Source organism: Ctenocephalides felis, unplaced genomic scaffold (assembly GCF_003426905.1).
Source record: "Ctenocephalides felis isolate EL2017-DRISC unplaced genomic scaffold, ASM342690v1 CF-g0.4_SCAFFOLD_00845, whole genome shotgun sequence".
Classification (NCBI taxonomy): Eukaryota; Metazoa; Arthropoda; class Insecta; order Siphonaptera; family Pulicidae; genus Ctenocephalides; species Ctenocephalides felis.
The window spans coordinates 47,279,276-47,307,232 of NW_020536999.1; the positions used below are offsets into that span (position 1 = coordinate 47,279,276).

General features: G+C 28.6%; 1 protein-coding gene across 6 annotated transcripts in view; it reads left to right on the forward strand.

The window, feature by feature from the left end:
* Positions 1 to 27,957, forward strand: part of LOC113377202 (ran-binding protein 9) — a 92,211-nt gene that overhangs the window by 54,446 nt on the left and 9,808 nt on the right. Inside the window, exons 2-14 of one of the 6 annotated variants that reach the window (XM_026617434.1) lie at positions 16,305 to 16,403; positions 18,534 to 18,698; positions 18,912 to 19,102; positions 19,242 to 19,423; positions 19,534 to 19,646; positions 19,716 to 19,867; positions 19,936 to 20,083; positions 20,301 to 20,444; positions 20,522 to 20,662; positions 21,524 to 21,732; positions 23,054 to 23,165; positions 23,230 to 23,404; positions 23,776 to 24,306. The exons of 2 other annotated variants lie outside the window; for them this stretch is intronic. In XM_026617434.1, the coding sequence (XP_026473219.1) occupies positions 16,305 to 16,403; positions 18,534 to 18,698; positions 18,912 to 19,102; positions 19,242 to 19,423; positions 19,534 to 19,646; positions 19,716 to 19,867; positions 19,936 to 20,083; positions 20,301 to 20,444; positions 20,522 to 20,662; positions 21,524 to 21,732; positions 23,054 to 23,165; positions 23,230 to 23,372 (1,799 nt within the window). In that variant the 3' untranslated portion in view covers positions 23,373 to 23,404; positions 23,776 to 24,306. Of the gene's footprint in view, positions 1 to 16,304; positions 16,404 to 18,527; positions 18,699 to 18,911; positions 19,103 to 19,241; positions 19,424 to 19,533; positions 19,647 to 19,715; positions 19,868 to 19,935; positions 20,084 to 20,300; positions 20,445 to 20,521; positions 20,663 to 21,523; positions 21,733 to 23,053; positions 23,166 to 23,229; positions 23,405 to 23,775; positions 24,307 to 27,957 lie in introns of those variants that run through there. 3 more of the 6 variants (XM_026617441.1, XM_026617450.1, XM_026617466.1) reach the window with 3 other exon arrangements.

The following is a 27,957-nucleotide window of genomic DNA, read 5'->3' on the forward strand; positions in this document are numbered from 1 at the left end:
ATTGTTAGTCTCTATATGTATATCGTTTCGGCTGCAAACATAAAATGATTAATTGATTATAATGTGTGTATGTCTATGTATTTATAATGATTGAAATTTGTCAAGTTGGCATATGTTTGCAGTGTTGTAATATCAGCCGTAGCCTCGAGTAAAATTTACAAGGCAATAGCGTAACTTACAACTTATTTTCCATTTTCAACTTGGTGAATTGTGTCTTAGGTTTTCACTTTTAATAAGTTTCATATGCATATTTCAACCAAGATTTCAAATCTTACTATACACTATAATATTTTTACTTTTTAACTCTACATCAATTTCAAAATTTATTCATGATTAATAATGCTGGAATTTTAACCTGTTAACCTGGCAGGACTTATAAAGCCATCTTCGAAAATTACGTGCGGATGAGGCGAATATATTTTTGATTGACTATTAAACTTGTACTTGTTTTGTGCTATTTTTGTACTTAAAAAATAATAATATGAAATAACAATATATATTTTATAGTTTTTCATTCATTCGGTAGCAATAAAATATAAACATATGAAATTATAGAGACAAAACACATCCTGCCAACAGGTCAAATGCATATTTTATGTGTAACTACACTATGGAAAAAGCTTATGAACGAAGCTTTTATAGCTTAGATTCATCATTAGATATTATTTTACATGATACATATTATGTTGTAGCTCATTTTCATTATGTATTATCAATAGGGGCAGTATTTGCAATTATAGCTGGATTTGTTCATTGATTTCCATTGTTTACTGGATTAACAATAAATCCTATTTTTTTAAAAACTCAATTTATTATAATATTTATTGGAGTAAATTTAACATTTTTCCCCCAACATTTTTTAGGTTTAGGAGGGATACCTCGTCGTTATTCTGATTACCCAGATAGATTTACTTCTTGAAATATTCTTTCTTCTTTAGGTAGTTCTTTTCCTTATTTAGAGTCCAATTATATATTGAATTAGATAATGTAACTGTGAGCACACTTTAATATTTGTATATAATTTTGACTACAAACTCATAATCGAGGCAAACTTTCTTTGAAAATGACTAACATCAGCGAATAAAGTTGTATATTTATGCGTTCTTAGGGTAAGTTTTCAAGTCACACTATTATATTAATTTTATTGTTTCGTATGGCTAGATTTACTATACATTTATATACAACCATCCACATGGTTCATAAAAATCATAAAATTGAAATCCATTCATTACTCATGACAATAAAACTAAATCGCGTACCATCAAAACTTATCCTTAGTCTTTAAATAAAACTACAAAGAAATTCGTTGATTGCTTCAAAAACACCCTTACTTCTTGATATTTTTTATTAGGGTTCACTAGATTATATCCATTATTAAGTTATATATTATATAGTTTATACATGTAAGCTCGATTTTATCTTCATTTAAAAAACTGCCATTATTTCTAACCCTCGTCCATAAATCAACCCTGCTCATAGGCTAGTCGTATTCTCTCTCGGGAGCCTCTTGAGTTATCGTTTATGTTTTTAGGCAGGTAGAGCGTTTTGGCTTAGCAGATCCTGCCAATATAGGATCATTGTCCTTTTTGTGCGTGTTCAAGTTCATTCACTTCACCTATGGAGGGATTAAATCAGGGCTGCTAAAGTTAGTTATGAATGAAAATGAAACCTGTTTAGACAATTATAAAGAAACGTGATTTAATGGGTTCCTTACAAGTTTCAAATAACATTGTAAATATGAAGTTTTTTACGTTATTTTGAACAACAATTAGAACTTGGATCCTATGAGCTGTTGTGATAATTTACTTAACTACGTCGGTTTTATAGATGGTAACCCTTACATTTGTCCCAACTTTATTTGAGAAATTTTGTTATTACAATTTCTGTGATACTGGGGATTTTTTTTTATTGATACAGCAATTTCGAGCAAACCCTAATTTTATTTTGAAACATATTTCTATAAAATATGAAATAAATGATCTTGTAAATATGATTTTTGGATGCAATTATTGTTTATTGTTCTCAGATTTTACTGTTCTATATACTTGGTAGCTCCGATAGACTTATGAACAGACATCGAAATCGACAGATGTTTATTTTTATTATTTCTATTTAGTTTCTTAGTTTAAGTTAAAAAAAAATATCTGCAATTATAGAATATATAGCTTAATATAGAATATCAGCAAATTTTTAGTTGAGTTTTAGTACTAAGAATCTAGTGATTGGGCGTCCGGAATAGATATGTTTAGATAGATAACCATTATAGTTTTTTATTATATTGAATTTTTTACTCCCATTTCAAACTCGTATATCAGATATTTCATATAGATAACAATTACCATACAATTTTATTTTTTATATTTTTTATTTCGTTTTTCAGTCAATGCAGTTCGTTAATAAGCTGCATGTAACAACTTAATCATTTGAAAATTGTTCAGATCGACTGTGACACTTTAATTACATCGTAAGAAAGAGTTCTTAACGTCGTTAATATCAGGGATCTTTTATGCAGGTATCAAACGGATACGAGTAATTGCGAACGGTTTATTTATTATTCTAAACAGCTAGTATAAGGTGATACGATTAATATGATAACTGATAGGTACTACAGAAATTATTATATGTAATATTCAGTAGTCCGTTAAGAAACTATGGTATTGGCTGTTTTTATTATATCTCATAAAGGAATTATGATATATATTGAAAATATATTTAATCATTACTATGTCTTGGTTTTATAATGGTTTACCTGATTGATTACCATATAAAAATCTGGAGCAGTTTTTTACTAGTATTATACTTTATCAAATTTTGATTATAAATGCAATAATTCCAAACTTAAGTTTAATTGTTTATTTGTAATTTTGAGATGATAAGTATGTAAATGTTATAACAATGTATCTCTCAATGGTGTTAAATTTAAATAACGTTACTAAAATTGGTTGAAATGTTAATGAATCAATTTAATATTACTAGTTACCTAAATTTTCCTAATCGATTAATAAAAATTAGTGTGCTTATCAGATCAGTAGCAACTGCGTAAATTGGCATTGATCGTTGGATAGTTCTGATTTAATTTCAAGGCGAACATTCAAAATCATTAACATAATCAGATTCGTCTCGCATTCACCTGCTATTATCTTATTCAAAACATTAAAATGTCTTATCTTATTAAAATTCGTGATGTCATCTTTGTTTGTTTAAATTTTTAGAGTAATGAACGAAATTTTTATCAAGACAATGTATGCACACAATCCATAGGTTTCTAATAATAGCTGATTATTAACTATATCACTTTTATTTTTAATACCAATTCTTAAGAGAGCATTTGATTGCATATATACATTCATATGGAAAATGGTTTGTTGATGATCTAGATTGGTATTATGTCTTTGCGTCACGTGGTTATGGAATTTATTAAAACTCTCTTTTGATAACTCAGGTTGTTGGGTTATAATTTTACCCTTGTAGCTGTGGACTGTAAACACTGATTTGTTTTGTATTTGTATGTATTTGTTCTAATAATTACACTATTGATTTGTCACTAAGTTATAATTGAAGATGAAGTCCGCTACCCCCTCTACCAGTGGTAGCAACCATCCCGTGTAAAAGCTCAATGCCATGAAGATTGTCGTTTCATGGCCAATATGATAGATTGAAAATACGTCCAAATACCTTATTATTATTGGGTTTTTTTAATTATACCTTACTAATATGCCAGGTGTTCCGATTGTGTGTCTTGTAGACGTTTTCAAAGTTCTTCATCACAAGCCTTAAAACTAAATTAAAAATTCGAGTGAAAGTATTAAGTGGATGGTAAATTTTATCTATATTAATCTCTGACGTTACAAACTTCTACATGAGGCGTATTTGCTTGCGATTTAACCACGAAGTAGTTTTAATATAGGGCTGTGACAGTCATATATATGTGATATAAAAAAAATAGTGTTTTCCAGGAATTTTGGCATATTTTTCTTCATAAAATATCTGACATATTTTTTCTTGCCTAATATACGCGATTTTGCCAAGAAAGCGTTTAGAAATGAAATTCCTTATGTTTAAGACTTTAAAGTATTCACTAAAAACTACAAAATATAGGGCCATGGCAGTCATATGTGTGACATAAAAATAGTGATTTTTCAGGAATTTTGGAAAAAAAAACTTTAATACATTAAGTTTTTTTGGTACATTTGTAACTATATTATGTAATAAACTTACCGTGGCCCATGTGAAAAAAATTCTGATATTATCGTGGCGATTAACGTATTAAATAATAAGATTATTTTATTTTTTTTTTTATTATTAACTTTCAAAATAGCAGTCAGAACAATAAAGAGATGTACGTAACTCAAATGCTATAATTTTATAAATGACACACTATTGGCAAAACGTTACTGATTGAAGTACATATATAACATTTACAAAGATTTGTAATACAATGATTTTATTATATCCAAATACTAACAATTACTAAATCATAATTATTTTATCATTGCATGTATCTTCTACATCATAATTAAGAATTTTTCCATATATTTTTCAAAGTTTGTGAAGTTTAAAACCAGTATTTTGCAATTTAACTTTATGTAGCATGTTTGCTATGTTAATCCGTTCGACTTCGCATAGTTAGTTATCCAACTTATGAAGTTGAGTCCACAACTTGTAAGGCTTTCACGAGAATGCCATTTCTCTGCATATACTTCTATATCAAATATTAATGTATTATTGCTATTCTGCGACGCGTTGAATATTATTAAGAAGAAAGTATCTGAAGTGGCACAAGTTGCCTAAGCCAGTGACAGAATAGCAGAAATTTCGAACATGTAACGCATTGGTTGTGCTCATTTCACTTTTGCTCATTATTACTACTCTTATGGATGAAAATGAGAATTTGGTTTTACACTCACAAATTGTCAGTAATTTTATTAATTATATTACGCAGTTTGAAATTTTAGATATAATAGTGGCGGGTGGATTTTTTAGAATCTGGTTTTTGGACAAATTATAATGGTAGATTAATTCCCAACGTCAAATCTCAACTTGAACTTAAGGGGGTATTCTAGTGTAGAGCGATGAATTTTAGGTCAGTTTTAAAGTGTCGTAAAAGAAAGCAATGAATGTTTTTACTATCCATTTTACCAATTGTTTTTTATTAATTATTAAACAATTTATGTTAAAAAACAAAAAATAAAAAAGGTGAAAATTGTAAAAACTGGTAGCTGATGAAGTGGGTGATCTCGAAAAATTGGCACCTCAGTTTTGACTCGATTTCAGCCCGTCTAGGCATCGGAAAAGCAAAAAATAAAAAGATTATTAATCTTTTTATGATGTCGCAATCGCCCGGACTGGTGATGAGTAAGAAAAATATGTTTTACAAGTTGGAGACTGTTTGAAAAAAAGTGTTTTTTTTACTGTTTTTTGAGTTTCTCGAATTTTTTAAAAATAGTAAAAATTGAAATTTGGGGATAATCCTAGTTCGGGCTAAAGATAGGTCTATAAATAAGACTCTCTGAACATTTCAAGTGAATCGGTCGATTAAAACTCGAGAAATCGTGTCAAAAGTACTGAAAAAGTCTGTTCTGAGAAAAACGCATTCAAAGTTTTGCGTGAAGCCAAACCAGTATGGTGACCGAGTCAGTAAAATGCCTATATCTCCGAAAATAATTCAAATTTTCAAAAACCTTCTCGTACCCATATTCTTAGATAGTTAAGCTTTGAAAATATGAAATAAATAAAAATCGTTTTTTTTTAAATTTTTACACTAGAATACCCCCTTAAGAAAATTGTAAGACGTTATAAATTCAACATGGATGTAATATTCATCAAGTTTATAATGTTTTTGCATATTAGAAAAAAACAATGCAATTCACTTCCTATTCAAAACATATATATTGTAAATTGATCGACATTTTGTTGAATTTATTGACTAATGATTTTTCTTTATTAATTGTTCTTAATAATATATAAATATAAATATTTGAGTAGGGCTTAAACTTTGTGGAACTTCTGTGTCTTATATTTTTGTGAAATAAATTTACTGCAAAAATATAGAGTGTAAAGCTTTCGTTCTTATTTACATAATTAATAAATATTTGAATTTGTAAATCAATCACATTTGCTTGTTGCGCATATTATATTTGTTGTGTCTAAATACTTTTTTAACAAAAAATATTGGCAGTTACTGGTTGTATAGAATTTTGACTTCATTCGAATTCGATTTCCATAACTATTTAATATATTACATATAGATAACATAATCGCAAATAAGTCTTCAAAAATAAGTTGTATTTGAAGATTCCTAATCGCAAATTCAAGATAAGAAATATATAACTATAAACATAAGAACATCTAATCTCTGATGACAACTTGTAATTCAGGACATAACATACTTGGAGATATTTACTGTGCGTTAACATGTATTTAATTGTCAAATAAATCATAATAGGGATTTCAGAGTGCTAGACAACTACCAATTAAATTTATAAAAAAAACAATATTTAAAATTAATTATGACTACCTCTTGATAGAAAGTTTCATGGTCTTATTGCTTTCAATGCTGTTGCGCATATTTTCTTTTCATTTTATTCTGTGGAAGTCTGTAGAAACAGGGACTCGTAACCATTTCGAATGTTTGTTTGCTCATCTGATTTGAAGGGTTTTTGGACCTAGATGAGAAAGCTTAGTGAGGACTATTTTTCATCACTAGAAATATATAAAAGCAACTCATAGTTTTATAACATTTTATTTGTTTTCTATATAGCTGCTAGGAGTTGTTTGTTCTTTTATTAGATGTAAGATGATATTTTTATTAGGGCCTCTTACCTGTTTTTGCATCTGGAAATGTGGAGATTATTCTGTAATTAGAACAATAGCATCAAATTTATATAACATCTAATTTGTTGTCTCAATAGTAAAAGAAAAAATAAAAAGAGAAAAAAAAATTAAAAATAAAAAAAAAATTTAAAAAAAAATAAAAAAAATAGCATTTATGAGTCGTTCGCTTCTTTATTTGATTAATGATGGCAAATTTTTTGTTGAAAATTATTGAAATGACAATAAGAATTATTTTGGAGTGCTCGAGCTACGACATTCTTGACTGTCTAAGGGGGAGTTCATTAATCACGTGAGGTTTTTAGGGGGAGGGGGGTGTCTTTTGACAAAAAATCACGAAAAATTACGTGGGGTGGGGAGGGGTCTATACCCCTCCCCACGAATAAGATATCATGTGTATTTATTTTTTAACTGATTTTTCTAAAAAAAATTCAAACATTTTCAAAAAAATTATAATAATACAGTGTTAACACGTAACTAAAAATACACGTGATGTTTGTTGGGGGAGGGGTAATTTTGAATATCACCATGTATCACCAAGGGGGAGGGGGGTCCAAAAATCCTTAAAAACTCGCTCACGTGATTAATGGACGCCCCCTAAATTGTGTACTCTAGAGAAAGTAATAAGTAACAAAGAATTAATTTTTATTAACACATTCACATAAAAGTTCATAACTGATATGACAACTTTTTTATTGAAAATTGTGGTAATGACAATAAGTATTATTTTAGAGTGACTCGAAACGAAAATCCAGGCTATGTCTAAATGGTGTACGGTACTTTAAAGAAAGGAAGAGGGAACAATAAATAAAATATATATATATATATATATATATATACACAACACATTCACATATAAAATTTACATTTGACAATAATGAGAAATAGCCAAATAAATTGCCAAATAGCCAATATTTTACAGTTAGAACTGAAGATTTCACTGTTAAAATTGAAAATTTTTACTATGATTTGGTTCTCTATTCGAATAACGATGACTAAATTTATTAAAATTAGTTGAAACGACGATAAGAGTTACTTAGAGTGCCTCAGCTACGAAAATTCCTAAATTGTCTATGTCGTAAATCGTCCTTTGTCTAAATTGTGTACGATACTTCCAGAGAGAGGGCAATGAATCAAAAACAACTAATTTATATAACACATTTCCGTATAAAGTTCATGATTGACTTTAATTAGAACATATTTCGCTATTAGAATTAAAGATTTTGCTGTTAAAATAAAAAAAATCGTTGCTAGAATTATAATTTTCATTGTCAGAACTGAAAAATTTGCTATAACAACTGACGATTTTAAAAAGCGATTAAGCCATTACTTTTTTTTATCAAAAATACGTATCGATAACTATGACAAGTCTCAGTTTTTCCGATGTGTCGAATGTAAACCCTAGTCCCTAATATGTATAGTTGTTTTGAGACTATGCTTCTTATCATCATCTAATTTACCGCAATGGACTCATAAACGATTATGACTTGTTTTTATTGAAATTAGTTGAAACGGCAATAAGAGTTACTTTGGAGTGCCTCAGATACGAAAATCCTGGTCTAAATACGATACTTTAGAGAGAAAGCAAAAAATAAAAAACAACTAATTTTTATAACACATTCATAATTGACTTTAATTAGAACTAGCTAAATAAAAATTGAACATATTTTGCAGTTAGAACTGAAGATTTCGCTGATAAATTAAAAAAATTCGTTGATAGAAATGAAAATTTTGCTGTAACCTGTAACAATTGGAAATTTTAAAAAGCGAACGATTAATCATAGCCATTAATTTTTTTTATCAAAAATATGTCTCAATGATTATGACAAATATCAGTTTACCCGATGTGTCGAATGTAAACCCTAGTCCCTAATATAGTTGTTTTGAGACTATGCTTCTTATCATCATCTAATTTACCGCAATGGACTCATCAACGATTATGACTTGTTTTACACCAACACAGGAAATAATATAGTATATGATAATTTATGCATCGCGGGTCTATGTCGGTAATGTTTCTTGTTTTTATGTTCTACAAAAGTGTATGTGCATATGAGTTTGTGTAAGTGAACATCGATCCACACGGAAGGTCATTGCTATCAGTTATCGTTGATTTGAATGTGTTCGTGTTTATTTATGAGATCTCTCGATGTGTTGAGAAGAACGATGCACACTAACAAAACGTTTTAAAAACATCAGCTGGTTGCACATTTGTGACCTCCCGTCGAATCGTACGAGACTGCGATGTTCGAGGATAGATCCTCATACGTGTCTTCACGTCCAGGCGCCGAATTTAGGATTGTACCTTAAACTTTTAGATAGTATTTTTGTTTAACACGTTAATCGCCACGAGAATATAAGAAAAATTGGCGGTACATGGCATCATGCCTTAAGGCAAGATGATGGTACTTCCTTTACTGTATTACATTTTTGGCATCAAAATTTTTTGATATCTTGAAAAAATCCAATTTTTTTGGAAGATTTGATTTTTTTTTTTAAATTCTGATTTTTTTTCTAAGTGATCGCGCTGCTTTGTTGTTTTAAACAAGAAAGATCAAAGCGCGTAAGACTAATGGTTAAACATAATAAATCTTGGTACCGAAGCCATAGAAATGTAAACAATATTCACAAAGTACTTATTAAAATCTCTATAAAATATTTAATAATTTGATGTCCATAAGTCTAATCATCATATTTAAACGCCAAATGCCAATTTTTTTATTGGAACATTCTTTATTGGAACACCCAAACCGCTGGAACTGCCTCCCTAACAATTTAATCAATTCTTCATTCGGTCCATACAAGAGGAATGTTTTTTTGAATCATTCAAATTGGATGCTCTGTTCTCTCAAAAACTGAATTGCCATTTCTGGCATTTTGCTATGTATCTTCGAAATTGTTGGATCTGCCTTTGCCAAAAACTAATCAGCACGTCTCCCCATCAATACGAATCGAATGTTTATTGAATCATACAAATCGGTTGATCCGTGCTCTCGTGGACGAAAATTTGTATTCGAACAGACGTACATACTGAAGAGACGTTAGTAGTGAATTTACTAATTAATGATTAAATGTAACCAATTATTTAATAACTTCTTGAGTAGATTAGAGTTTTATTGGGAACACTTAACGATGAGAATTGGAATATTTGTAGCTTTTCTGGAAGTGTGTGAAATCAAAGAATTCATTTAGATACAAAAATTTATTTAGCGCTTTATTATAATATTTTAGTTGTTACTTGTTCAACAGTTCAAGACTAACTAACTTTATATTTTTACATTTTTTAAAATATTTCCAATATTTCTAGTTTTATGATAGCTCGCCGAGGGTACATGAGCTATCATAAACTTTTATTAAGGGTTGTTTTGCAGATGTACAAGACATTCGCAACATTTACCGTTACTTGGGATTATACATCGTTCAAATGAATTTACTTATGACTATTATTTATAATTATAAAGAACACAATTCTCAACAATACATCCATACACACACTTACATTAATTTTTCCTAGGGTATGCCAAAATGTTCAGAAGGCTTTGAAACGTAAAGATGTACAAAAATTTTCATTTTCCATTTTTTTGCTATTTCTATAAATACCTTACAGGAAGTTAATTATTATATATTCCACATGAGCCATGGTAACTTTATTAGACAATTTAGTTAAAAATGTATCAAGAAAGCTTGTTTTATCAGAGTTTTTTTTCCAAAATTCTTGGAAAACTACTATTTTCTATGTCACACATGTATGACTGACATCGTTTTATATTAAAACTTCTTCTCCTTGTACTAAATCTCGTAAGTCATACATATATGTCTGACATGGCCCATGTAGAACTTAGCGTCAGACACATATGGACTAACTTGGTAATTAACGTGTTAATTTTCAAAATTAATTGCTGTAAACTACTAGACTTATAATGGAAAATGCAGTGCTTTATAATTTATTTATTTATTTAATCAAATTTTATACTTTTTTCATTTCTGCCTTTTATTCCAATCAGCTGTTTTATAAAGTTTTAATTTAATTTAATGAAAATTTAGTTTACGAATTTCGTACTATATTTTATAAGATATGTAAAAATTTACAGAGCGTAAGTTTATAAATTTTTAATATAAACAAGTTTTCATAATAACATTTAACTAGTGCTTTATATTTCATAGCTAATAAGTAAACTTCCGTAGCGTCATATATATGAAACTGTTCATAAACAGTATACGAGTTGCGCATATTTAGAATTTCATATACAACTTTGCAGATTGTGATATCAAATTGCATAAGTTAATATAAAAAATGTGATATATACAAAGGTTAAAATTAAAAAGGTTGAAATCTTGCTTTTAATTTAAACTTTACTCTTAAAAGACTTTCGTACTTACATTCTGTATCCTTAATATACGGGCAAAAAATAACTTCAGAGGTAATTACTAGTAAATTCAATTATCATTAATTAATTTTGCTAGTTATTACTTATTCATTGAAATTGATAGTCCTTTTTAATCTCCCGGCAAAGTTGATTTTGAGTATCAGAAGTTATGAAGTTTGTACGTTGTGTGTTTTACAAGCTTTAATTTAGAAAATGAAGCTTTTCATTTTACGTCATTAGATTCTCGATAAAATCAAACCTTTGATGTTATGATCGCTTAAATTATAGCATATATTACATAGCGTTAATAAAATAACTTACTCCTTGACTTCGTATTAAAGTTTTTATTTGATATTACATAATATGAAAACTAGTAGAGAATATAACGAAATATAAAGGAGCATCTTAAGAACTTTTTGAAATTTTCTTTTTCTTTTACATTTTTTTCGTTGTTTCTCTTGTCGATAAATAATAATACGATTTAAAATGACAGAATATAACAAAAAATAATTGAATTGGTATGGAAGTAATAATAGAATTATGCTTCATAAACTTGTTTGAAATTTACTATATTTCAATATAAATAGTTAAATATTAAAATAGCCTAATTAATAATCAATATATTGTTCAGAATATTTTTTAGGAAAACAAAATAATTTTTGTTTAATATTATAGAGAAACAATTATATCTTTTATTCCCTATATGTTAAAATTCGGGCTTGACTGTGGAAGATAAAAAATATCAGTAAAAAAGCATGTAGATTACTATTATTAGTTTTTATCCGATATCTGTATATACTTTGTTGTTAGTTTATATAACTGTAAAACCCAATGCTTTTGGACACACCTTGCATTTCAATTTGTATAGGCTGATAATTCTATCGATTTGGATGGTTCCTATTCATATTCGAAACATGGAAATGAATGAGAGTTGGTGTTGATTTTAATTCTGAAAATTGGATAAAATTCACAATTTTGTTTTCCCGGAGGCTTGTATTCGCTTTTTGCATTACAGTACTTTTAGCAAATTAAGAGTGGAATGTGCTTGATTTAAGTAATAACATTTTGTTAATGCGATGTGCATTCAAAATCATTGCTGTTTTGATGGTGAGTTGCGAATAAGAGCAATATACATTTGCGCAAACTCGAGAACAATTTGTGTATACCCGCAAGCTTAATGCAAATTCATTTCGAGTACTAAAGCCTAATATAGGATATTTATTACGTGTTTAATTTGAATAAAAGGCTTTTGATTCCTGTGGTGTTTATGGGAATATACTTGACTGTTTATAATGCTTGACTAAATTACTATAAAATGATAAACGTACGTTTTTGTTTTTATTTCCTTATTTTTATTATTAAAACAAGTTCAAGGTTTAACGACCTGTTCTGTTAGTATCGCAATTATCCTCTTAAAAATATTTGTTCAATGCTGATGCTCTCCGAGCTCAAAGGTGATATTGATGAACAAGATACCGTTAACGAGCTTCTTAGTTTTATTGAAACGACGTAGATGGAATATTCTTATTCCATCACAAATAGCGCAAAAATAACAAATTGATTTAACACGCAGTAATAGTTGTTGTTTATAGAATTTTGAGGCAAATTAAAAAAAAATCGTAGACTAAACAAATTAAAAAATATGAGACGTGATTAAAGTTTAAAAAATATATGCGGATGGTTTGTGATTAATTATTTTGTAACAATGCTTCTGTGGTTTACATAAATAAATACATAAATTATACTTTTTTAAACAACTATGAAAATGGTGAAGTTTGTCCATATATATTACATCTGCATTTAAAAAATATTTGTTAACTACTCTTATTTGTTATAAAATTACTTTTAAATAAAATCATCATTTACTGTGTAGGCCTTAACACAAATATTTCTTACAATTATGCGTCAAGGGGACGCGGCGCTAAATTCAGAGGTTAATGGACCCACACATACTCTGAATCGTACCCGGTATATTCAACAATGGTGTTTCACTTCATCTTGTTTTAAAATTATTTGAAAACATTATACATTTTTATTCATTCCCGTGAAATTTAGATAACTGTACAATGCATCTATAGACGACTCAAATTTAATTTATATATTTAAAAAATGACCAGCAATGATATACATTTCTATAAGCTTTTGAAAAAAATTGTATACTGAAAAATATATTCAAATGGTCTTCAGATGTGTTACAAATTTTTACTTCAACTTACTCTTTTTTGTGTCTACCTATTTTCATTTCAATAATTAGCTAATGGCTACAAATCAGTGATGATAAACCTACTCTATCTCATGCAATAAGTTCCAATTTATTTCAGAAATAGTTCATTTTCAGAGTAATTCTGAAGTCAGTTTTTGTATTTAATTTTAATTTTTGTTACGATTACTAATAAAACATCAAGTAACATTAAATAATTTTGACCAAAATACAACAAAATGAATAAAATACAATAATATAAAAATAATTCTCAAAATCGGTTTTATTTACTCAATAGCACAAGTTTTTTTTGCATATAGATAATTGAAGAAAATTAACTACTGACTTCTATTATTATGTGACTAATTATACTTGTAATTGTTAATTAATTTAGGGTAAGTTATTATAATCGTTCAAAAATCGAAAATGAAAAGTTTGACACATATTCACGTTTCAGAGGTTTCTGAACATTTTAGCATACCTCAGAAAAAAAGATGTGTGTGTATGTGTATGTGTGTGTGTCTATGTGTATGCGTGGAGACAATTTTTCGTCGACGATTTTGGGCATAAGGATGAACCGATTTGAAAAATTCAAAAAGCAATCGATTTCTATTGATAGGGAGATGATTAGTTTTTGGCAAAGGCATGTTACAGTTCCGAATTGAATGATTTAAAAAACTTTCTGATTGTGTTGACGAAACGATTGCTTTTGGGATTTTTTTTATTTTAATTTTTTTCTAATTTAAAAAAATGTTCTCTATTTTAGACAAACTTTCATTTTAATCAATTTTATTATTATGTTTTTTTTTCAAGGTTCGTAGTTTTAAATTATAAATTAATCTTATTCTCAGGCATAACATTGCAGTGTATTTATATTGCAAAATCTGTTATCACCGAAACTAATGTTTGTACTAACACAACAATTTCCATGAATACGATTAGAACTTCAACTGAAGATTTGTTTCATTGCGAACCTCGTCGTATGATATTTTATGGTTTTAAACAAACTCATTGCAGTTGGCACAATTCCGCGAATGTTTTGAGTTATAATAATTATATCCGTGCATGCCACAAGGATATTAAATATAGCGTCTTATATAGTCTTTCTAGAATTAAAGTAAGGTTGTCTTATCTTTATGTCACAATAATTGTGAGTAAATGTCGATAAGAAATTTATGATTTAAATGTGAATAAATAATGTTAATATGATATGCCTCAGGTAAAATTACTACAAAGTGACTAACAAAGTGTATATGTTTGTTGCAAGCTTTTAGATGGTTTGTTTTTGACTTTTTCTGTTCGTTATTTTATTCAAAAATGTGTGCAATATATGACACACTTGAATAGCGAGATGCAATAAAAGATATCCTTAAAGTTGCTGTTATTAAATACAAAAGCTAATGAAAATTCCAAACCAGTAATATCTAAAACTAATTCAATTTTCAAAAAAATTGATAATCTGAACAAGAATTCATTATGCCTCTTTATTACATTACAAACTTGGTATTTGGTATCAACATTTTTATGACATCTACTAGTACTCAATGTAATGAATTTCCATTTATAAACTTTTATAAACAATTATATAATTTCAGCGAAAACTTCGGGGGGAAAACGTTATTTCTTCACTTTCGTTATATGTTTATTTGTTTTCCGGTATTTGAACAAATATTTAATCCAAAAACTTAATACCCTGGTTTCATACTATAGGCACTGACATCACAACTTTTCTAGTGAACCAATTGTCCTTCATATATATGGGAGTACGCATCAATATCAATTGCAAAATTTAATTTAGCTCGACTAGTAACGATCAATCATTATGACTATAATAATATTTCTACTTAGATAGAATCACCATAATTAAAAATAATTAAGAAATATTAAACTGACTTTTGATCGTGTTAGAATTTTTGTTTATTCATTTAGCAGAGCACATTGATATTAATCGTTTAACGATTCTGAATGAATGAACAAACATTCTAAATTTAATATATTAAATTTAAATCCACGTGTTTAATAAAGACATTTAGTGAAGTTTAATACTTTATTGGAATTTAATACTATCTTGTATAACTATCTTGAATTTGGTAAATTCAAAATATAGTACATGTTGCATTCCATGCATATTATCGTCCTTGTATACTGATTATCAGATTAATTAAAAAATCGTACAAAATTGCATCTAAAGCACTTTGTTATTAAATATTGGAATACAATCGATTTAAGTTTTAAGTGACAAATATCACCATAATTAAAAATAATTAAGAAATATTAAACTGACTATTGATCGTATTAGAGTTTTTGTTCATTCGTTCCGAAGAGCATTCGTTATTAAATTAAATCCCCGTGTTTAATAAAGAAATTTAGAGAACTTTATTGAAATTCAATACTATAAACTATCTTGAACTTGGTAAATTCAAAATACAGTACAGGTTACATTCCATGGATCTTATCACCCTTATATACTGATTATCAGATTAATTAAAAGATCGTACAAAATTGCATCTAAAGCACTTTGTTATTAAATATTGGAATATAATCGTTGAAATTTTAAGAGACAAGTGAGAAAATAAATAGAAGTTATCATTGCACAGTTACAGACAACCAAAATTTGATGGTAAATTAAATATTTATGGGCAAAGTATAATAATTTAGTTAAACATTAAGTAGTTGTAAATATTCTTATCATGTGCTACCGCATTCTGATCATTATTCATACATTTCTTCATCATAAATTTTATCTGTGTTAATCACTGCATCTTCCCACGCTTCGTCCATCCTGGGTTCTAAAAGGCTTTGTCAATATAATTACTCTATTTGTTGGTAACATTAAAAATTAAGATAATTGATCCCTATTTATCTGTTGATTTTCAAATTTAACGATGAGTCGATATTATTTCTAGCTTCGCGGTTTTGGCGTCTTCGTCGTCGCTCTAATAACGGACGCGGTATACCGCTTCCTGGGTTTTTGTATTGGCTGATGCCCGGCCCCAGGGACTCAGGTAACCCACCCCTGGCAAACCTGGGGTTTGAAATTCACGGGTCGGGCGTTTTGTTTTTTAATTGTTTTCCGTTCATTAAAAGAATTAATCTTATTTTCGTCGCTTTTGTTCTATGCCTCTGAATTAGTAATTGATATCGTCTTTAGTCTTTTTTGCGCGTTTTCTATATTTATTAATTGGCTGCGCGATTTATCAAATTTTTTATATTTTTACAAATTCGGTTGAAAACTTGTTCCTATAATGAAAAATTTTCATATTTTTTATAAATGTCTATTAACCTTCAAACTACATTTGAAATATTATTTTAGCCACATATTATTTGCTTGGCCATAAATAATCATTATTAGCTTCTCTGTTCGGTATACTTATTTTTGGTTCAGCAGTCTTTTTCGCGTTTATATATTTCTAATTTTTTTAATATCAGAGATAATAAATTATGAGAGACGAAAATCTTTTCCCATTATATGCTACTGTGTTTATGTTCTAATCTAATTTAATGGTGTATTAATACTGTTCTAATATTCTATGTTTTTTTAATTTATATTAAGTGTAAAATATAACAAATAGTTTTGTTCCCATTTTGCGTTCCCCAAACCGTACATTGCATATTAAAATATTAATGAATCAGAACTGAAATGAAATTGGTTTTATCACAATAGTTTCTAACATGTTGCGTTAATCGTAATCGCTGATGCAATTTAATAGAAAAACGAGTTTTTCTTGCAATACTAATTAATAACGGCGTTTACTAATTACTTCATATTTACCCACTTTTAGAAGTACTGTACTGTTTGGAAAAGGTTGGAATTGGAAAATAATCCTGATTAATATTCATCAGCGGCCTTCATTGACTATGTTTTAACTAATAAGTTGTTCGTATAAAAAATTTGTGCTTCAAAGGTACTAAATATGATTTGTATGATTTGAATCTTCAAAATTCTGCACACAATTAATACTCATTTATTTTCGTATTTCATCAAGCAGGAGGTGCAATAAATAATTCATTACATGCATCATAGCTCATTCGATCAGAATATGTTAATATAAAATTTCAAATTCCATGCGATGTTTCTCGATTGCTACATTTCCATAAAATATTTTTCATAGACGGATTTCTTACGGGAATGATCTCATTTGAATTCTTATAAATCTGTTATATTCAATCAAATATTGAAATTGAATGACGTACCTAATTTTTATTTTCATAATATTAACTCTCTCTGTTATTTATAGTGCAGTTTTAAACAAACAAATGTGAATACTTGTGTATTTCCATTTATTATATGGTATTGGATAATTATAAACTTGGTGATAATTGAATATGATCTGTAAATAACATACTAATTTACTATTAATTGGAGATATTAAAGTAAGAATAAACTTAATGTATATTTGTAATAGAGACAAATATAACTTATAAAATGTATGAATATATTATATGTGTGTGTATTTGTTTGTGCGTGTCTATGTATATATGTGTATGTGAAGAAAATGCATTTATGCACCCAGACTGGTCTTTTATCTGGGTATGCCAGGTAATACTGCCTGGGTATAATCCGCTTACCTTTTGCCTCTGATCCTCAGGAAAACCGCTGTTGGGCATTACTTCGTGGGGGGAGGATCTAGAATGCTATTATCTCGCTCTGAAATTATACTTATATTCTAATTATTACCATTCGCTCTTCTTCTTTCCGAAGATCGCAGGTTTATTAGCACTTCGGTTACAAATGTGACTATGACGTTATACGCAACCTTCCTATATGTGTGTATATGTATTTATATGTGTATGTGTATATAACATCTGTATATGTTTCTGTATATATAGATTCTTTGCCCAATATCATAGTATTTTCACTGTATATATGAGTATCACAAAATTGTGGGAGCTTTTATAGAGACAATAGAGTCGGTGATTAATTTAAAAGGTCATTCGAAATAATGGCTTTAGTTGAAAAGCGTTGAAAACTTTTAATCAGAAGTTTTACGTCCTTAAATTCTGGAATTTGCACTGACAAAAGCATATGTTATACTTATATATTGTGAATAAGACATCTTTAAACAACCCCCATTGCTCGTGAACACTCGAAGCTATTCTATTATGTTGAAGTATCTTTCTTTAATATGGCACAGGTCACGGCAAAACGCACAAGGATGCAGCTAGTGTGCGGGCGACGCACCCTATACCGGCCGCCTGCGGTCTCTACTACTTCGAGGTCCGTATCGTCTCGAAAGGCCGTGATGGGTACATGGGAATCGGGCTATCGGCATCTGGTGTCAACATGAATCGGCTACCTGGTAAGTGGAAATTGACATAAAATTCTTAAATTAAATTTAAAGTCTTAGATCTGGGCTCACCAAGAATAATATTTAATATTTCTTACAATTTCATTTTGTTCAGTCTAAATATTTTAGATAGAATATAGATAATAGTTTAAAATAAAAAATTTCACACTTAGATTTTTCACATTTTGATTAATTTTATTAAGTAGTTCTATTTGCCTCTTTCAGGATGGGATAAACATTCTTATGGATATCATGGCGACGATGGAAATTCTTTCTGCTCATCGGGAACTGGACAAACTTACGGACCTACATTTACTACTGGAGATGTCATTGGATGTGGTGTGAACCTTGTTGATAATACCTGCTTTTATACGAAGAACGGACACGACCTAGGCATTGCTTTTCGAGATCTTCCGGTAATTTTTAATATTTGAGCATTCCTTGAACTCATCCTATATTTTATAAAAACGAAAGTTTTATTTCATGGCAGATATTTAAAGGCATTTCAAATAAAATCGGTTCTCGTTTCAGTAACATTGGTTATTTCAATTTTAGCCAAACCTTTACCCGACCGTCGGCCTACAAACACCTGGAGAAGTAGTAGATGCTAATTTTGGACAATCACCTTTTGTTTTTGATATTGAAGATATGCTACAAGCGTTGAGAGCAAGGACGAGAGTAGCTATAAATGAATATATTACACCACAAGCCTCAGAATGGCAGGATATATTACACAAGTAATTGAATAGTATATATTTCAATATTTTTATCAGCTAATATATTGGATAAGATTATCATATAATCAACAAATATTATAAGTTAGTTAATAAGTTAAAACGTTTTTTAGAATGGTGTCTTCATATCTTGTTCATCATGGTTATTGTTCTACAGCAGAAGCTTTTGCACAAAGTACAGGGCAAGCTTTTGATGAAGAAGTAACATCAATAAAAACTAGACAAAGTACAGATAGATTTTTTATTGTGAAATAACATATAAGAATTTTTCTTTATTCTTTGTTTGTTGTTGCAGGAATATTAAAATTAGTTCTAGCTGGTAGAATGGGTGAAGCCATAGAAAGTACAATAAGACATTATCCAGGTTTATTAGAAAGAAATCCAGATTTATTATTTATGCTTAAGTGTCGTCAATTTATAGAAATGGTTAATGGTTCAGATTCAGAAGTAAGTATGCTAAGATAAAATTGAGTGGTTATTATAACATAATTTTATTGCTGTATTTAACTTTGTAGGTTTGCCCTACTCGTATGGGCCGCGGCAGCAGTTTTCCTATAGTACCCCCTTCCTTAGTCCGACCTTTATCTCCGCGTTCTCCGAGTCCTGTACAAACATCGGTCATACAATCTACAAAAAATTATAATACAACTAAATCTAGAAATGGTAAGTATTGCTATTTATTAGCACAGAACTTTAGAATCTATCATCTGTAAGCTTTCTATAATGTTCTCATAACTAATAGATTATTTGTGAAATAGATACATCTATTATTAAAGTACATAATATTTATTAACAATAACATTTTAAAGTCACTAAATAGTTTGTGGTTATATTTAATTTTTTTCCTTTTTTTTAATATTTATGCAATTCTGGTTCAAAGGTACGACAGTAGAAGAACTTAATCAAAATAATTTAAATGGTAGCGGGCCTCCATTCAAAGTAAATTCACCAGTATCTAATTCAAATAATGATGATAGTGATGTAGAAATGGATGGTACAAATGGTCATGGTGTTCTTAGTAATGGTATATATTCATAAATATATTAGGCATTAAAGAACCTTGATTTTGGATTTTGTCAAGATTATATTAATTTTTTACAGGTTCAAATACAAATTCTACAACAAATGGATATCAAAATGGTAATCAAGTATCACAAAATGGAGTTCAAAATGGCACGACAAAACCTGTAATACCTCCCAGAATAATAGAATCAACAATAGAAGACGATGGTGAAGATATGGGTATGTGATATTTAATGCTTTTAAAAAAAGAAATATTACATTATGTTCTGCTAAAGAATATTTTGAGCACTTAATACATTGTTTGTAATAGATTTATTTATAGTTTGATTAACAATATTTTAATTTAGTTTTATACATATTTATTTGTACATCATTGTTCCAATCATCACAATCTCACTGTTGAACGATAAATGCCAACTTTCCTTTCCTTTTTCCGTCCATCACTATACATACCATGGCTGCGCACTTTTTTATATATTTCTCTTACTTATCTAGACTTCACTTCAATTTCGACCAATGTCATATTGATGATTTTCTTAATTTTTCTCTAATTGCATCCTTTTCAAACATGCTAATTCAGAAGTTGATCGATTAATTAACTAATATCCCTTGTTTATTAATTTCAAAATACAATTAAAATAGTATTGTATATATTTATATATTTATATATATATATATATATATATATATATATATATATAATGCTATTGATTACATGCTCAAATCCATTTTACTGCACATTGATTTAAGTATGTGCATATTAACATTTATGTAATCGTAACATCATCGATAGTAATAAAAACTATATGTCCACTGCACAATAGCATAAAAATCATTTATTTTTCTAACATTGAATAATGTTTTTAATTGATTTTGATTTTGGTTTTAATTTATATATAATTTTTATCAATAAAATCTACTTCTTATAAGTTTCTTCATCATTGATTTAATATATTCCAAGCACTATAGAAATTTTGACTTTTATCTCTCAATCTTCTATTTGTTCTTGCGCCATGTGTGTGTTTTGTATATAGTGAAGCAAAAACGACATGTTTTTGTATACATGAATCCCCCTAACAGGTTTGTGGCAACCACATTTCACATTGCTTTCCTCCGAACGAACAGAAATCTCCGACAACGGCGGCGTCGTGGGGCTCCGTCAAGTTTGCGGAGGACACAAAGGGGGCGTAGAGAGAATGCTCGAATTCGGCAGGGAACTTAGCCAATTATCACACAAGTTACAAAGGGATAATCCTACAGCGTCGAGGCATAATCAAAAAATGCTAGAGGTAAATATTTAATTAGAAAATTTCAACTTTTTATGGTAGTACCGCACCAATTATGTGTAACACATAATTTTATTAGTTCATACTATGTTAAATCTACTTTAAAAGCAGAATCTTATAAGAATGTACACCATTACACAACTGTGTTATATGCAAATATATACATACTACACAAATGTATAATATAATATATAATATAATATAATATATTAGTCATCTTTCCAATGTCTGTGCTGCAATGCAAACATGATTGTTTTAAGTAAAACAAGTAGTTTTACAATTCCATCAGTGTAACTATGAATCAATTATCGTTGCTATGCCAAATATGTGATCAATATACAGTGGTACCCCGACTTATGAGCGACCTGGTATACGAGTGTTTCGAAATACGAGTCGCCAAAGGAGCGATTCGTTGCTGCGGCATATGAGCAAAATCATCTATGGGCGAGTAAGAGTTTTTGAGAAAGATTTTAATGGCAAAATAGGACATGAAAAAGTTTGTCAGTTGTAGCAATGATTTTCCTAGCATAGAAATAATTTGATTGTTTTATGATAGTAAATTATTTGGCAGTTAGTCATTTCATATATGTATTGACATTAATTGCGTAGTATCAATTTACACACATGAATATATCAATATTCATGATTCAATAGATTATTTTATCGTTTTGAAATTTTAACAATACATTAATAGTGATTGTACAGTTGAGTTTTAACAATGAGTTATATATGTTGGTTTTGCGTTTTTTTGGTTGTTTAAACATTTACAAACAATTTATTTAAATTTGTAGCCATGGGTCCAACAAAAAATTTGATAATAGTATGGATGTACGAGCGTAACACATCATAGATATGCATAGGATTTAAACAGAAGGATTTGATAATGGGTATAATTCCCAAGAACATCACAGTAATTTAACAGCAGCTTTCTAAACACTAAAATTTTATAGATAAAAATCACTTCGAAAAAGTTGCAACACTTTGAACTTGGGGGTTGTTTAACGAAACATGTCTAACTCATTTCCGCAATATCAAGAATGGATAGGAAAAAACAATAATAAATAGCAAAAAATTTTTTTATATAAAAAACTTAACAAAAACCAAAGCACTGGAACGAATTATTGGCATTTCAAGGTATTTCTATGGCAAAAAATGCTTTGAGATACGAGGGATTAGACATACAGGAGCATGGTTTCGAAACTAATTGATCTCGTATATCAGGGTACCACTGTATTTTAATATATTTATTTTAATTTTTTTGTATTTTGTTTTATACTTTCAATCTGCTTCAAAATTTGGTAATTAATTATTTATTTTGATTTAGGATGCATTTAGTTTATTAGCCTATTCAAATCCATGGGCGAGTCCTTTGGGTTGGCAACTAAGCCCATCACGACGAGAACCTGTTTGTGCAGCCCTAAACTCTGCAATATTAGGTAAGTTTTAATACAAAAATTGACTGACATTCTTGTTAATTAATAACCATTTTATTTTTATTAGAATCTATGGACCTGCCTTGGAGCCCTCCCTTAGAAGTTGCCACGAGTCATGCTTGGAACCTGCTACAACTTATGGCTAAAACCGGTTTGGGTTCTTGCGCCTTTGCGAGTGTAGAAGAGCTGCTGGATCAGTCTCGACACTGACACTGTACGTTGTGACTCTGATAATAAACCAGGTAATTTGCTTATGCATCATTTATTAATTTCTATTAAATAATATTGTAGGATATTAGGAGAATGAACAAACTCCATATTTTTAGACACAAATGTTATGTGGACAGATAGTACTAATTACTATATTCTGTAATTATTTTATTACTTTGAAGTACCTAATTAACACAAAATGAATTTGAAAGTTTATGAGAAATTTTGATTTGCACTATGAGGCCTTTCTCTATTTTATTTATGAACCTGTAATTGAAATAAAATTATGACTAGTAATTGTCATTTCAACGTAATCATTTCGTTCTCCACAATAAACTTATTTATGCTCATTTCGAGGTGCTTATAAATAACTTGCATGTTTCTAACTTGTCTTTTATTGCAGATCTCCACTAAAACAGGCAGGATAATTTAATAGTATTGTCTGTTTACAAGCCAAAGCTAAACAAGATGAATAGCAATTTCAGATTACCAATATTATCTCAAACCGTACATACATTCTTAAGCAAGGGCAATGAAATTCTGTTTGTGATATAAAACAAAACTTGATATTTATTGGATAGCAATTGTAGAATTTTAAAATTGCATTCGAGAATCTAGTTTTCTTTGTTCTTTTATTACATTTGGACCTTTAATAGTATCTTAAATATATACATATGTATCTTATATGTATGTATATGCAATATATGTTGTAAGCAGAAGATATTTTAAGTTTTATAATAATTTTTATACATATATTTATATATGTTTGTAAATAATATTAAAGATTAACATATATAAATATATGATATATAATAAGTGCAGTTAAGTTTTGTTTGAATGCGTGAGAGAAAGTGAATTTAGATATAAAATGCCTTTTGAAAAAACGTTACGTTTTTGGCCAATTATAGAATGATTTTATTGAATTTGTATTTCTGGATGAAATATTTCTGTAAACACATTTCATTGTCTATGTACATATCTTCAAGCTTCTAGTATGTGTCAGATTGAAAATATTTTAAGTTATTGATGGGAAAGTATAGCTATATGTAGAAATTGAATGTGTTTCTACAATATTAACATTGAAATGTATGTTTATAATATTATTTACTTCTAAAAAATATGAATATATCAAATTCGAAATTTAATTTAAGAATGAATGAAAATCTAATTTCTCCCATCACTAATTTATACAATAGTATAAGGAATGAGTTTACGAGTATATATTTAAATATATAGAGCACATTATTATAGACTAGTTTATCCTCTTGGCTTTTCGCATGTACATGTGATACTTTATGATCTTGGCAGTTGTATTTGTTGTACTCTTGTACAACATAAATTTTGCTAGTGTTGTGAAAAACAATCTATATACAAAATCGTTAATCACTTTTGTTCCGAAATATTTACAAAGATCAGTTTTATGTTTTTTGAACTAACTCAACAGATTCTGTAATATAGTTGTGGAAAACAGAAAACATGCAATAAAGTCTGCACACCTCTGGAAGTTGGCATAGGCTATAGTCATTGAAATACATCTTACATTATAACTAATACTGCCACCTAATTATTAACATCAAGTGTACTTTAGAATGTCTTACAAGATATAGAATGTTGGATTGATTAGAATTTTCTTTATTTTATTAAAATATGTACGTTTGATCAATATTTTGAAGATCAGATTATAGGGGCAATTAGAAAGCCTTCAGAAATTCTACACAGCCAATAAAGTTATGACCAGATATAAATTCGTTAAAACATCACCCGCCATATAACTCTCGACGTAATTTTAATTGTCTACCTGTAAATAAAAATTATAATTTCTTTTATGGTTTTGAAGCCTTTGTTATTTATAAATAAATTAGTATATAGTTATATCGACGGATATTCAGAAAAATATGTAGATGACAAAAAATATGAGAAAAAAATTATGTTTTTATACAATATTATATTATATATAAAAATATTTAATTATTAGAGATAATCGATTTTATGAATTAATTCTATATATTAGTCTTAATCTCAGATTTTATTTGCATTAATAATATGATGCATCCTTTGCTCAATTATGGATCATATTGATTTTTGCATCTAAATTCTCATGTAAATAAGTGTTTGATACAAAAATATAAATATATCAAAAATATTGAAGTATTTTATTAAATCATATTTTTGATAATGCCATTATTGTCAATGTTTAAAAATTATTATGTTCATTGTTGCAAATTTCTTAGCTTTTCAATATGATGAGGGGACGTAAGAAATCTTAGTTTTATATAACATTTGAAGGAATGGAAAGAAAGAAGTGAGGTACATTTTGAGTTACATAATTTAAATCAAAAGTTATAATTCATACAATGAAATAATGAATACATTAAAGTTCAATTCGAGATCTAAATTTTACAAGGTGATCATTAAACTTATTATAATTTCAATAGACTGATACTATAACAATTTTAAGCGGAAAATATCTAAAGGCACAACTCATTATATAAATATATATATATATATATATATATATATATATATTTATTCTCTATTCTATTTACAACTGTCCAGTTAAGTACATTTAAAAATTTGTGTAATTTACAATAGTCGGCTATATAGGGACATGTTGGAAGGACAACTCAATTGTTGTTTTCCCATTCGTTATAATATTAACAATATTTTATTGATAATTATATAATCTTAACTATTTACTTATAAAATAATTTCTCATAAATAATGACTAAGTTATTTCAATTTATTATCAGGAGAGTTGATGACTTCTAGTGGCGCTTTTCTTTTCAACCTTCTTTGATAGTTCTCTGTTATCAAGGAGTTTGTTAGTGAATTTGGGTGACTGATGAGCTTGTTTCTATATTTATGCGCTGTTTTTGTTATTACATCATTTATGGTAGGTGTGTTTGTGTCGAGATGAATTAGCCAATATTTTGGTGCTCCTAAGGCAATTTTCAAAAATTTGTTCTGAAGTTTCTGTATTATTTCTATATTAGTCTTATGAGCACTGCCCCACAATTGTATTCTATGAATAATATAAATATATTTCATTTCTATTGCATGCAACACTTTCATAAAATAATGACATAATTTTAAATTTTGCAACTTCATATTTACCGCTCTTTTGCACGTTGCCGAGCGTGACTAACATACACATATAACTTCACACCTGTCGATAAAATAGAGCTCAGGGCGCGGCCGATGCAGAACCCAACGAGACTTATCTGTCAAAAACGGTAGTAGTATTATTTAAATAATCCAGGAAAAGTGCCATAGTTTTTAAAATTAATTATTTAATCTGTTTCTGTGAAAATGTGTAAATATATAATTACTGTAGACAAATGTGATATAATTTAAATTTGAACAATTTGTGCAAGTGTTGTGCTAACCCGGTGTAATAGCTCACAGGATTGAATAAATGTATTGATTTTTTGGTTTCATCAAACGAATTGAGGTTTTTTAGACATTGCAAAGTATGTAAACCATATTCTAATTAGAAATACCATAGTTAAATAATTTTTCACATGCTAGCAATGTATTATTGTGCAAAATTTTATTTTTATATGTATAATTTGGCTAGGGGTGTTGTTTCTTGAGCCCTCATTTCCATGCCCCATTTCGTATGTCAGAATGTGTGTTAAAATTATTAGTCACAACATCGAGGTCATTATTTATTTATCGATTACTTTTTAATAAACTAAATTCTTTTATGATGCCATGTCAAATTAAAAAACAAGGCCCTGTTTCTATATTTTCATAACTATTTAGCACTTTATCACGCTTTTCTCGTAAGAGTATGTGTCGCTTAAATAAGTTTCCGAGCATAAAAAATGAATTATAAGTTATGGAATACCGAATTGATTTAGTATTATTAAAATAAATTGAATTAATATTCATATATTAAATACATATTCTACAATAACTTTAATTTGTTCATATACAACGCGTTAATGACAATTTCAATAGACTTACCAAATTTGTCTATATTGTTTATTTTATATAACATTTTAAAACCGTGTGCTGTTAATGGGTCAATTAATAATTGACATAGATTATTCATACCGGAAAATCCATATTCTCATATTCATATTCGCTGGTTTACAATTTATTACAAGTTTTGTATGTTCACAGTTCATTTTTGATGTATTTATTTTCACAATCATATAGATTAGATATCATTCGAAAAATATTACATATCATTTATAACTCTTATTGGATTTATGAAATGTTTGTGATGTTACTGACTGACAATATTGTTTATTCAATTTTTAACTCATCTCTTTCTTAAATAATTTTTTGTACAGGTACTGATTTTTAAATGAGTCCAATCTAGTTTCTTCTTCTAAAATTGTACAGTATAGTGATTCCTGGTTCTGGTCTTTTTTTTACTCATTTGACTTTGTCTGCTCATGAATATTCCTTAAAATTTTTTCCAGCTTTTGATATACAGTTCTTTTATTCTTCAAAAACATTCCAATAACGCGTTTATTTTATCACCAAACTAGTGATGCATGGCATTTTTTACTTTATTATTAGATCTTCAAAACTGCTGACCTGCTTTCCCAAAAATGTTATCAGTTCTTCATTT